At 33.3% G+C, this 13,354-nt stretch overlaps 1 protein-coding gene across 1 annotated transcript; it reads right to left on the bottom strand.

The window, feature by feature from the left end:
* Positions 1-5: 5 nt before the first annotated feature.
* LOC131644872 (uncharacterized) lies at positions 6-1,721 on the bottom strand. The gene is made up of 2 exons (XM_058915485.1): positions 592-1,721; positions 6-377 (listed from the first exon to the last, which is right to left on the bottom strand). The coding sequence occupies exons 1-2, from the start codon at positions 1,215-1,217 to the stop codon at positions 158-160; spliced, it is 846 nt and encodes a 281-aa protein (XP_058771468.1). The 5' UTR covers positions 1,218-1,721; the 3' UTR covers positions 6-157.
* Between the last annotated feature and the right edge of the window lie 11,633 nt (positions 1,722-13,354).

Here is a 13,354-nt window from a genome sequence, read left to right as displayed (position 1 = left end):
ACATATAAACTCTTTGCATTGTAACTTCTATATATTCAAATAGCAAATTTCACATCTTCTGGGAAGACACAAAAATTTGATGATATCACTCACTGTATTTATTAATAGGTATAAAGAATGGAAGAGGGAGGAAATATATAAGTATTCGATTCCGAAGCTAGAACATGTTTACATGAAAAAACCACGGCATAATGAATGCTATTACCAGACATGCCATCAAGAAATTACAAAACGGCTGTGCTCGCCAGCATCCACCAAACCTGCGCGATGAGTTACCGCCGTTGTCCATGAATCTTCTATCATTCCACTCTTCCATAACTCCGTTATTAGTAACACCAGAAACATTTTTCGCAGTCTCACCACATATTTCACATAATCTGTTAAAAAAAGAAAGAAATGTACCTAATAAACAATCGATTTGATGATATCGAAAACCAAGAATCTTCACAAGGACAATCACAAGGGCATGGTTTCGAATAATATGAACAAACATGAACATGACAATCAAATGCAATAATTTGCTAGATGCAAAACTTTCATAATTGATCTATAAATTGAAATCAAACTGAGATTGACCAGAAACATATATACCTGTTTCCCTTGAGCTTGAACCAAACTTCAGCACAATAAACATGAGCAATGCCGAGCTCGTCTTTACACGCGCAACCAAGTTGAATAAAATCTCCATTTGTAGCACTCACATTTTCGACAATTGCTGCATCTGACGCCGGTCCAAAAGCCAGATGACAAATCCTACAAATTCTCTCACCTTGTGAATTCTCAGAAAACCCTTTGTGACTACTGCACTTCATATCAATCACGCACGAATCTTTATCGATTCCAGACACCCCTTTCGGCGATTTCTTGGAAACCAAACTAAGCCCTGATTCATCACCTTTTGCTTCCAATTTCCTATCCTCTCCATTAACACACTCAGTCTGAACAGGCTGAACATGAACAGACTCTTTCACAACAACCACTGTCTCAACCACTTCCTGATTAACCAAATTGCTTGAATTATTGTAACTAGTTTCTTGATCAACCTCTCGCAATTCGTCGCGAATATTTTCTTCATCACACTTTTCCTTAACCTTAACCTCCTCATCAGCCTCCTTCTTACTGGATCCTGAATTCATACCTACTTCTCTTGAAGTTCCAATCACTTCATGAACCGAATCCAATACCCTAACACAGTCTTTTCTCTCATCTAAACCCATTGAAAATTTGTTAAACTCTCAAACCTCAAACAAACTCCTAACAAACAAATACATACAATAGCACAAACCCCACCAAAGAAATAAGCAAAAAAATGGATTTTTAATAATTACAGAAGATGAACAATGTGATCAAATGACAATTGTAACAGATATCATTCAAATTCCAATGACCCAGTTCTTGATTTGAGACACAAACTCATATAATGTTAAAAAGTTTCATTTTTTATAAGAAAAAGAAAGAAAAAAAACTGAAACTTTGTAACCTATGATATTGATGACAACAATTTCCAAGAAAGAAAACCCCAAAATTGCTGCAAAAAAAGTGATAATTGGTTAAGAGAAAAAAAGGAGAAGGGTTAGGTGAAGAAAGGAACTAGGAAAAGGAGTTTGAGTAGAAGTGAAACATTTGATGACAAGAGTTAGTATCCAAAGCAAAGATTAGTATAAGAATTTAGTTTAGGAGGGTTTGCTTTGTCTTCATTGGATAGTTTTTATGAAACCTTTTTTAAGGAGAGTCATAAATAATATAGATTATAGCTTAGTTAGCAGTTTTATTATGAGTTGAGGTAATATATATGTCATTATCATAAATATAAATAAAAATAAATAATCGTTAGCTAATTTAGGAATGATTGATGTTAAATGTGACAGGGAAGATTACAGTTAGATCCTTGCAACTGTGATAAGTGAGGAATTTGAAATTAATTGATGTCAAAATTCTGGTGGTGAAAAAAATATATATAATAACTGTTATGAATAATTGGATATTTGTTTTCCAATAATTTTATTCTTTATTTATAATAATTTGTATTTATTACATTGTCTGAATATTGTCCTATAAATAGGATCAATCTCTTTGTAGAAATACACCGATGAAATAATACAGAATCATTCTATCTTTCTCTCTTCTCTTTTATCTTCTTTCTCCTTATTTCATAACACGTTATAGCACGAAATTCTACCAAACATGAAGAAAAAAAATTGAAGTTCTAACTATTAGAGGTAATATTGATCCTTTCTTTTAAGTATTTTTTTTTTTACCTTTTATTATATAATTATTGAAGAAATTACCAAACTATCTTGAAGGATAGCAAAATAATAGTTTAATATTTAGTTCCTGAAGAACTTATCAAGTATCCATGAATGATAGAAATATAATAAGTTTATATTGTTCCTGAAGAACATATGAAGAATCCTTAAACGATCGAAAAATATTTAATTTATTATATTGTTCTTGAAAAACAGATAAAGCATTCCTAAAGGATCGAAATATATTGAATTTCTTATATTGTTCCTGGAGAACATATGAAGAATCCTTAAAGGATCGAAATATATTGAATTTCTTATATAGTTCATGAAGCATCCCTGAAGGATAGCAAAACAAGTTATTTATACAGTTCCTAAAGAACTTATAAAGCAGGCATCCCTGAAGGATTGCAAATATTATTATTTTTATTAATAAAAGATTTGTGTGATTGAGTTCCTGAAGAACTTATCAAACATCACTGAAGAATAGACAAATAATAATTTGTTATATAGTTCCTGAAGAACTTACCAAGCATCCCCGAAGAATAGCAAAATAATAATTTATTATATAGTTCCTGAAGAACTTATCAAACATCCTTGAAGGATAGCCAAACAATAATTTATTATATAGTTCATGAAGAACTTATCAAATATCCCTGAAGGATTGCACAATGAATTTTTTATTTTTGAATATATTTTTTGGATATTTGATAGAATCATAAAATATTTGTGAGATACCGCAAATTATTATATATAGTATTTATTGATTAATTACTATATTAATAATATGATGATTAATGAAATTGATCTTATGAGAATAAATATTTATATTCAATTTATGTACGATGAATGCGTATTATAAAATATTTTTATGATGATAAAATCAATACCTTATAAGTCATTTAGAGATTCGTGATTTCTTTGTTTATCTAGATCGAATATTTTATCAATCGCAAGTCATTTAGAGATTGAAACAAATTTAAAAAATAGAATCTTATGTATTATTGTAAACCAGAAGTTTACAGATCACACTTAAGTGTATTGTTGGTAAAATTGGTTGGATCATCTCAGATGCATTATGATGCGAGAATTAGTTTTGAAGAACCAGAAGTTTCTTCAATCCAATAAAATTTGTGTTTCCAAAGGAAAAATTGAGAAATTGAGTTTTTATGACATTAATTGTTGCATCGACTAAAAGATCATGCATATGTCTACTCACAACCAGAAGTTTGTGAAATTATTTTCTCAACTAATTAGACTAAGATCTTGTTTTCTGGATTTTTTAGAAATTCATGTATAAGTATCACATATATTATTAAAATTGATATTGAACATCATGTAATATATGTTCATAAAAGGAAAATGGACCAGCAGATCCTTTCTTTAGACGTCTAAAGTTAATTATATGGTTGATACTTATGGTGGATCATCAATTATAAAGTATATATTTGAAACACCCAAAGTATGATATTAAGATATTTATTCGCATCAAGCCAACAAGATACTATATCTTAGTCCTCCATAATTTATTCTAATACTTCTCATCTAAGTGAACATTTGAATGTGTTGTGTATATTCCAATTGCTCCAATATAATACATTAAGATGAGTCATGAAAGAATATTGGAAAAATATAATTAATATGAATCTCAATTTTGAGGATATAATTTGAGCAAATAATCAAATACTTGATTGCAGCCCAATAGGCTGATTATCACTTGATAAATTAATTTTCCCAATATTAGGGGGAGGGAATAAGCAGCTGAAATCATGAACAAGAAGTTCAGATGAACAATTTTAGATCTTGATCCTCGTACAAACCAATATGAACCAGAAGTTCGAAAGATTATTCATTTGCAAATTTTATACAACCAATTACATCTGCTAATACTAAAATCGAAGTGGATTCTCCTATTGGATAATCTAATATAGCAAATGAATTGAAACCGTGCATGAAGCCTGGTAGAAAAGTCGGTTCCAATATTAATAATCCTCTACCAAGCAAATAAGCTAAAATTAAAGATGACCCATGTGAGGATATAGAAAATCTAAAAGAATCTTCGGACATAATAAACATTTCATCTCCATAAGAGATTGATCAGGTACCTGAAACTTATGAAAATAAAGAGATCTCGATAAATTATGTCCAAAATGGAATACAATGAAACCGATACGAAGTCGACATTGATGATATATTTCTGTACAAATAGCGCTAAATGACAAAGAGGATCATGAGTCAAATTCTATTAAAGATTGTAGACAAAGTGAGAATTGACCAAAATAAACATATTCAATTGAATAAGATTTAAACTCACTTTACAAGTGACTCAATTTTGGACCTGTAGTCCGAACACCTTAAGGTGTAAAAATCAATGGCATATAAATGAGTTTTTGTGAAAAAGGAGAATAAGAATGGTAAAAAGTTTGATTTGTTGCTCAATGATTTTCACAAAGACCTAAGATTGGTTTTGATGAAACATATCCACCTGTAGTGGATTCAATTAATTTTTCGATATTAGCCTTATAGTACTTGAAGGGCTTAATATGAACATGATGTATGTTGTAATATATTATTTATACGGCTCACTTGATAGTGACATTTACATGAAACTCCCTAAAGGGTTAATATACCAGAGACACATAATTCTGAATCTCGAGAAAGCTATTCCATAAAATTGAATAAATCTCTCTATGGTTTGAAACAGTTTGGACGCATGTGGTATAACCATCTTAGTGAATATTTGCTTAGAGTGAGATATACAAATAACTCCATTTGTCCTTGTATTTTTATAAAAAGATCAGGAAAGGAATTTGCAATAATAGTTGTCTATGTTGATGACATAAATATTATTGGAACTCCTGAAGAGCTTCCAAAAGCTATGAATTGTTTAAAGAAAGAGTTTGAGATGAAGGACCTAGGAAAGACAAAATTATGTCTAGGTTTACAAATTGAGCATTTTGACAAATGAATATTTGTACATCAAGAATGCTATATAGAAAAAGTTTTAAAATACTTCTATATAGACAAATGTCACCCGTTGTCTACTCCAATGGTTGTTAGATCATTAGATGTAGAGAAAGATCCTTTCAGGTCTTGAGAAAAGGATGAAGAATTGTTTGGTCCTGAAGTACCATATCTCAGTGTGATTGGAGCACTAATGTAACTTGCTAACTATACACGCCTGATATATCATTTGCGGTCAATTTATTAGCAAGATACAATTCTTTACCAACACAGAGACATTGGAATGGAGTCAAACATATACTTCGTTATCTTTGCGCTATGTCGTCCTTGGTTTTTTCTCGTGAGATACGAACAGACTCTTCTTTTATTTTTGAGTTTTAAAAATCAGAGAGTCGCCACCGACTTTTATTTTATCCAATTAAGGAAAGGTTTATAAAACAAACAGAAAAAGACCTTTAAGAGATTTTGGGTTCGGGGGTAGGTTATACAAAGGGAAGGTATTAACACCCCTTTGTATCCATGGTTATCCATGGGCTCTTAATTGCTTAGCTCACTTGTTTGAATCATTTGTCTTGCTTTGAAATGCTTGTATGTGGTTTTAAAATACCTTTGTAGATTAACTTTGTAATGATCCTTGTGCGGATGTATACAAAGTGTTTTATCCTTCGAAAGATGTTTTGAAAAAAAGATCTTTAACTTCATAATGATCCTTGTTTGGATATATACAAAATGTTGTCTTTTTTTGAAAGTTTTGTTTTGAAAAACACAGTGATATGCGAAACATTTGTTGTTTTGATTTGAGCAAGCAATCAAGAGATCTACCCTAAGTTCATAAGGTCCTTTCCTATTTTCTTTTAGAAAATTTTCTTTGACTTGATACAGAAAGAAATTATTTGAATTGCATTTGAAACAATAGAATTGATTTTGAAAAGAGTAACAGAGGGATTACCCTAAGAGGTGCAAGTGTGATTGTGTTCTGATTCAGATATTTTTGTCTTTGAAATTAGTGACCTAACGCTTCAGTTTTTATCTTTGACATACACGCATTTTTATATGTACAGAACTTTAAAGTGCGGGAATGTAAAATGCGGAAAGTAAATCTACGCTATTACATCGATTGTGCGAGAAATGTAAACTACGCTATTTACATGAATTTGGCAACCTATACACTTATCTATGAATTTAAATTGCAATAAGATAAAGGGAAGTATTTTTGGATTTTTGGATGGTTGATTTTAATTAAAATTAATGCATAATTAATTTAATTAAAAAGCTAAGAATTAGAAATAAAATTTAAACCTAAAAAGTTAAGTCTAAAATATGTTCATATTGCTTGTTAATTAATTTTAAAACAAAATTAATTTTTTTGGGATTTTTGAATTTGTTTTGGAAATTATTAAGCTAATTAACATATAATTATATAAACAATTATACACATAAATTAAACTTAATGAGAAAAATATTCTAATTATGTACAAAATTAGTCTATAATATATAAACTTGATTAAATAAAAAAGAAAATATTTTTCTGATTTTTTTTTGATAGGTTAGAAATAATTAAAAGATGAATATAACAATATTATCTAATTAATTAAACAAAATATTTCAATTATGAAGAAAAATAAAATATTTTTATGTCAAAAATTAATTAAGCATTTTATCAAATTAATGGTAAAACGAAAATATTTTTTGTGTTTTGTGATTGGTTGATTTTAAATTAAATGCAAAAACTAAAATTATTTAATTAAATTAAACAAGGGGGTGTATTTTGCAGTTTGAAGATGAACTGGTTTTAGTTCAAAGTTGCATATGGGCCAGAAACGAGGGGTGTGAGTAACAATACGCAGGCCCAGTCTAATTCAAATTATTTTATTTTTTCTGAGTTTAAGTGAGTGGGGCCCATGTTTTTAAGTAACAACCAACCAAAACTCTTCAAATTGCCAACGAGACTGTCAACTAGTCTCCTATTTACGGTCAGCCAATCAAAACACTCCCTCACGCCACGCCATCATTGACCAAGCCTGGAAATGTCAAACCACCACGCACGGTGGTTACCACCTTCTTCTCCGGCAACGCAAACCCTAGCTACGACGGAGAAGCGTGATTTGAGACGGTTGAACACCCTTACCCCCCCTAAATCAGACCTTGTGAATGCAATGGAGTGGTCCATTCGCCCTGAAAGTGCCTGTATAAAGAGCTACGAAGAAAAACTTGAGAACACGGTTAGCAATGGCAACCTATGTTCTGGACGTTAGAGCTCTCATGCTAGGGTTCAAACCTGACCTAATGATCATTATAAACTCAACCATAACCATTAGACATGATAACAATGCATAAATGAAGAGTTTGAATTCAATGAAAATTTACCAAACCGGAGAGTGATGGAACTCGAGTTTCAGGTCCTTATGAACTTGGCTATTGATCCAAACTTACTCAAACAAGTCCCAGGAGATGATTTATGGACTTAGTCTGCTTTGAAACTAGCTGCAAAATCAAACACGAAAATTAAAGTTTCTTATAATTTTTTTTAGTTTTGTGAAGTTTGTGAGCTATTCTCTTGATGGATCTTTGTGTGTGTGTTGTTGAAGTATTCTACTTCATTTATAAGCAATGGAAGTGCTGCAAACTTAAGCTATCAAGCATTGATTGCTTTTTGAACTTTTGATTTTTTAATATTAAAAATCTTTGAATTCTTTGGCCATGGCTTTGAATTTCTTCATCCCTCTTGCTCTAGGCCTGCCATGTACTTCTATGCTGCAGAGTTGAATCAATTTTGATGGCTTTTGCTTAAGAACAAAGCATTGTATCATTATCTCACACCATTTCTTCTTTAATTTAACTTTATATGTAATAAAATTATACTAAAAAAGAAATAAAAATGTGATGGGCCTTAGGTTGGTCGTGGGAGGCCCTAAGCATCATTAGAATCATGTTTGGATCATGAAAACTTGGCCTCTTTTGAAAAAAAAAACATTTTTGATCAATGTTGGTTTCATGCATTTTCCCAAAAAATAGCCAACTTCAACAAGGCATAAATCCCTCAATTTTGATCATATGAAGGAGTTCTTGTACTTTTTAGAAACCTCAAGATGTCCTCTATAAGCTACTTTGGAAACTTTTTTCATTTGGTGAAGTTATCTTGATGTTATGGCCTTTGAAAAAAAAACCACTTTTTGTTGACTTTGAAAATGACTTGTAATGTCTGAGCTCATATTTTTCAAATGGTAAATCCATTGACCATGGGATCAATTGCATTTGAAAGATAATTGAATTTCCTTCAAAACAAGCTTTGGTTGGAATTTTTTGAATGAACGAGGAGAGAGTTATGGACGGTCAAAGTTCAGTTGAATTTTTAGGAGAAAACCCTAATTTTGAAACTTAGGGTTTTGTTGATTTCTGATCTTTTCTTGATGAATTATGATCAACCATTGATCAAATGATGAATCTTTTGACAAAATATGGATGTTGACAAAAAAATTCATTTTTGACTGTCTGTTGACTTTTCGGTCAAACTGGTCGTCTGGCGACTGTTTGAGCTGCTGACTGTGCGTCTGAGTGAATTGAAATTTGAAAATTTGTCTGGTGGTACTTTGAGACATATGGAGGTTCATGAAATCCATTTGAGGTCTCAAAAAACTTGTTCTCCTAAAAAAACAAAAACCCTAGTTAGGGACTGTTTGTGTAGGAGACAGTTAAGCTTACCTGATTTTTGTGCAGTGCTGAGTCTCTGCTGATCATGTGATTATTAGAAGACTTCTAGAACAAAAATCTTGGAATTTTGAAATGCAAAAGATTGATTTGATTGATGGTACAAAACACGGAGAATCGTGCTGTCAGCGAGTTTGACTGTCAACTGGCTGTCCGGGCATTAAAGTAACAGTTAAAGTGAAAACTTAATAGTTAAAGTTAATTTTTCTTTTTGTTTTTTGTTGTGTTAATGGTGAAAATTTATTTACATGAGTTGTTAGAAAAACACAAAACATAATAAATAAAATATACCTTACGTGAACGAAATTACCGATAATAACCTTGAAAAATATTTAATGCACAGAAAAATAAATATTTAACTAGCAATAAACACACATAGTATTATCTTGATAATTAAACGACAGTACGACAGATAGTACGATATTTAATACTGACAGTACAAATATTACATAATATAATGAACAGTACGACAAATAAAATAAACAGTACATTATTTGAAAGCGAAAGATACGACAAACTTTAAAAATGACGATTAAAAACCCATGCTATAAATAACAACATATAGATGAACGGGAGCGTAAGTAACCCAGGTCCGCATTTTTCAGGACTATGCAGACAGAAAAAGGACATGATCACCACCAAAATAGTGATGACCATAAGAAAACACGTATCCATCCATTTTGCCATTTTTGCCGGGGAAGAAGAGAAAATAATTATGAGGTAGAAGTTTGAGAAATGAGTTGAAATTTGATGTGAGAATTTATGGAAAAAAAATGAGAGGTATTTATAGAGTGAAAAGAAGGATAGAGACGTTGGGGAATGAAGTGATTCCGTACAAAAAAGGAAAATTTGAGTGGTAGTAGGATTTGAAAGAAAGTGTATGGTAGGGTTTGAAAAGAGAGATGTATAGAATAAAGTTAGGATTTGATTTGAAAGAAAGAGATTTGAAAAGAAAGGAAGAGATTTTGAAAATAATAGAAGAGATTTTGAAAATATTAATATAGTACAAAATTTAGTGGGAAACAAAACTAATAATAATTTACTTGTTACCAGTACAGTCTGAATCCCTGGACTCTGCGCCTGCAAAATTTAATCCTGTACCAATTGCGTCACTACTATTTATCTGCAAATAAATCTCAAATAAACAGCGTGTGTGAAGTAATAAACAGTACTTGGCGTTTGTGTAAGAATAAATTCAACAGCGAACCAAAATACCGTATAAGAAAAATTCTAAAAACTGAGTATTCATAAAATCAGGATATTTATGAAATAAAATCAAGATTATATGAAACTCCCAATTTTTAGACAGAAGTATGTTGCCTTCTTTCTGAAAAAAGATGCGGGCAAATTTTGGGGTATAACAGTTGCCCCTATTCAATCTTCTTAAACCTGAAGAGACCGATTGGAATCTGAAGGTAGAAGATGATTGAATATTTAGATACCTTGAAATTTGCACTTACCTCCGCTAGAAGTGATGCTGGAATTTGCACCGAATGCTGTCTGAGAAATGTCGTTGGCAGATCAAAACATTACCTGAGATGGGCTTTCAGATGCCATCTGGCAAATGTGTTGATGGTTTGTTCATCAGAATGAATCCATTGATTATATCTTGATGAAGGATTTGAAAACCTCTGCGTTGACCGTTACGGAACCGTCTGAGGTTACCGCTTTAAATCTTGGAGGCTGATCGTTACGGAACTGTCCAAAGTTTTTCCGCCTTAGATTTTGAAAGTTGATCTACGAGGAACCGTCTGAGGTATCCGCTTTGGATCTTTGAAGGTTGATCGTTGTGGAACCGTCTGAGGTATCCGCTTTGGATCTTTGAAGGTTGATCTTTGGATCTTGAAGATTGACTGCTTTAAGGAACCGTCTAAGGTATCGACTTAGATCTGAAGGTAGATCATTAAGGAACCGTCCAAGGTATCGACTTAGATCTGAAGGTAGATCATTAAGGAACCGTCCAAGGTATCGACTTAGATCTGTGTTGCTTGTTTTGAGTTGATAGGTGGTTCGAAAAGAGAGATCTCTTCAATTTTGAATCTTTGGTTTGATTATTATCTGAGAGGAATGTTCGTCTGAATAGAATCCAGGGGAACACTACATGTGATTGAGAATAACTTTGCTGAGGATATTCGTCCACCTGAAAAAATCAAGTTAGTGACATGCAATGTCATGATGCATGTAATGTATATGTTGAGATTCTCAAACTACATGAGAAACGTGCATGTTATGTATGCGTTTGTCATGAAACATTATATGCTATGTATGAATATGCGTATGATGTATGACTTATGCAATTTAGAGCGTATCAAACTTCTGATTGGGAAAATAAATCCCTGCTTGCTATTTTGGAAATGAAGGCATTGTGATTGTTGATGATCTTTGCTATCTTGTTCGAGTACACTTAGCTGGGGAACTTCCTTACAGACCATGGTGTTCTATTGAGGGATATTTGACTACCGTTCGAGGATGAAGGATAATTTGAAAGTTCTGATTTTGATGCACCTTGAGTGGAAATAAGAAAGATGCGTAATCCTCCGATGCATTATTTGACCAAGCCTTGGTGTGGAGGATCACACCTTCTGGGGATAGTGATCTTGAACAGCCCTGTTGGGGAATAAGGTTTCTCGAATCACTTTGTTGGAGAGAAAAATCTCATTGATGATTTTGCCGAGAAACGTATCTCTGTTGGGGAACTTTTCTCCCGATGCTGGTTTCAGGATGATGTCCAGATAATTGGGACATTACCTGAATGCTATTCCTGTTTTTCTTATAAACATCAATCATATTCAAATGCATATGTTCATTCAAAATTATCATTGGGACGTTTATATGTTCAAAACAGAAAAAGTGAAAACATTGATTTTGAGCATGAGCTGTATTGATTTTGAAAAAGAGCCATAATAGGCGGATTAGTACAAGGAGACAAAAATCCTAGTAGTAGGAAATTGTCATAAAACTTTGAAAAAGTACTTATAAAGAGAAATAGCTATGTGAAAACAATCCAGCCAAGTTTCAACTCTGCTATTGCCAATCTGTCTTCGAGCATCTCATCCCTCACTTGTTGGAAGAAAATGATTGGACTGATTGGTGCCTTTGATGTGTTGAACCTTGAAGGTGAGTAGGTAGCCAAACGGGACATAGTCGTACCCTTTATTCCCTAACTTTTGCCTAGGCTGCCTTTTCAGGTTTTCAGCCTACCGGGATAATTATTATTTTTTAGTCTCTAACTTTTGCCTGGATCGCTCTTTCAGGTTTTCAATCCACCGAGACGCTCATTTTTGCCTAAGTCGCCCTTTCAGGTTTTCAACATAGCGAGCTTTTCTTTAAGCGAAGTACTTTTTGACTATGTCCGCGTTTACAGGGTGTGGGAAATCCTCGCCGTCCATAGTGGTAAGCAACATGGCTCCGCCGGAGAATACCTTCTTGATTAAAAATGGTCCATCATAAGTGGGAGTCCACTTGCCTCTGGGATCACCTTGTGGTAAAATGATGCGTTTGATAACCAAATCACCGGTTTGATATGCCTGACTTTTGACTTTCTTGTTGAAGGCTTTGATCATACGCTTCTGGTACAACTGACCATGACAAATAGCTGCAAGCCTCTTCTCATCAATCAAGTTTATCTGGTCCAACCGAGTCTGAATCCAATCGTCTTCGTCTAGATCAGCTTCTTTCATAATCCTTAGGGAAGGAATTTGAATTTCAATTGGAAGAACTGCCTCCATACCATAGACTAAGGAGAATGGAGTTACCCCTGTTGAAGTACGCGCTGATGTGCGATAACCATGAGGAGCAAAGGGTAACATCTCATGCCAGTCTTTGTAAGTTACCGTCATTTTCTGGATGATCTTCTTGATGTTCTTGTTGACAGCTTCTACCGCGCCATTCATCTTTGGTCGATATGGAGAGGAATTATGATGTTTGATCTGGAACTGTGTGCAGAGTTCAGTAATCATTTTGTTGTTTAAATTTGTGCCATTGTCTGTGATGATCCTTTCAGGGATGCCATATCGACAAATGAGATTATGCTTGATAAACCGGGCCACAACATTCTTGGTGATTGAAGCAAACGAGGCTGCTTCTACCCACTTTGTGAAGTAGTCAATAGCGACCAGGATAAAGTGATGTCCGTTGGAGGCAGTAGGCTTGATTTCTCCAATCATATCAATACCCCACATTGCAAAAGGCCAAGGAGCCGTCAGGACGTTTAATGGGACAGGAGGTACATGTACTTTGTCGGCATATATCTGGCATTTGTGACAAGTTTTGGAGTGATGATGGCAGTCTGTCTCCATGGTAGACCAGTAGTAACCTGCTCTCAGAATCTTTTTAGCTATTGTATGTCCACTTGAATGAGTACCAAAGGCACCATCGTGTATGTCTTCCATAATCTGTTCTGCTTCCTTCTTGTTCACACAACGAAGCAAAGTCGATTC

This window comes from Vicia villosa, linkage group LG1 (genome assembly GCF_029867415.1).
Source record: "Vicia villosa cultivar HV-30 ecotype Madison, WI linkage group LG1, Vvil1.0, whole genome shotgun sequence".
NCBI lineage: Eukaryota > Viridiplantae > Streptophyta > Magnoliopsida > Fabales > Fabaceae > Vicia > Vicia villosa.
This window is presented reverse-complemented; position numbering and strand designations above follow the sequence as displayed.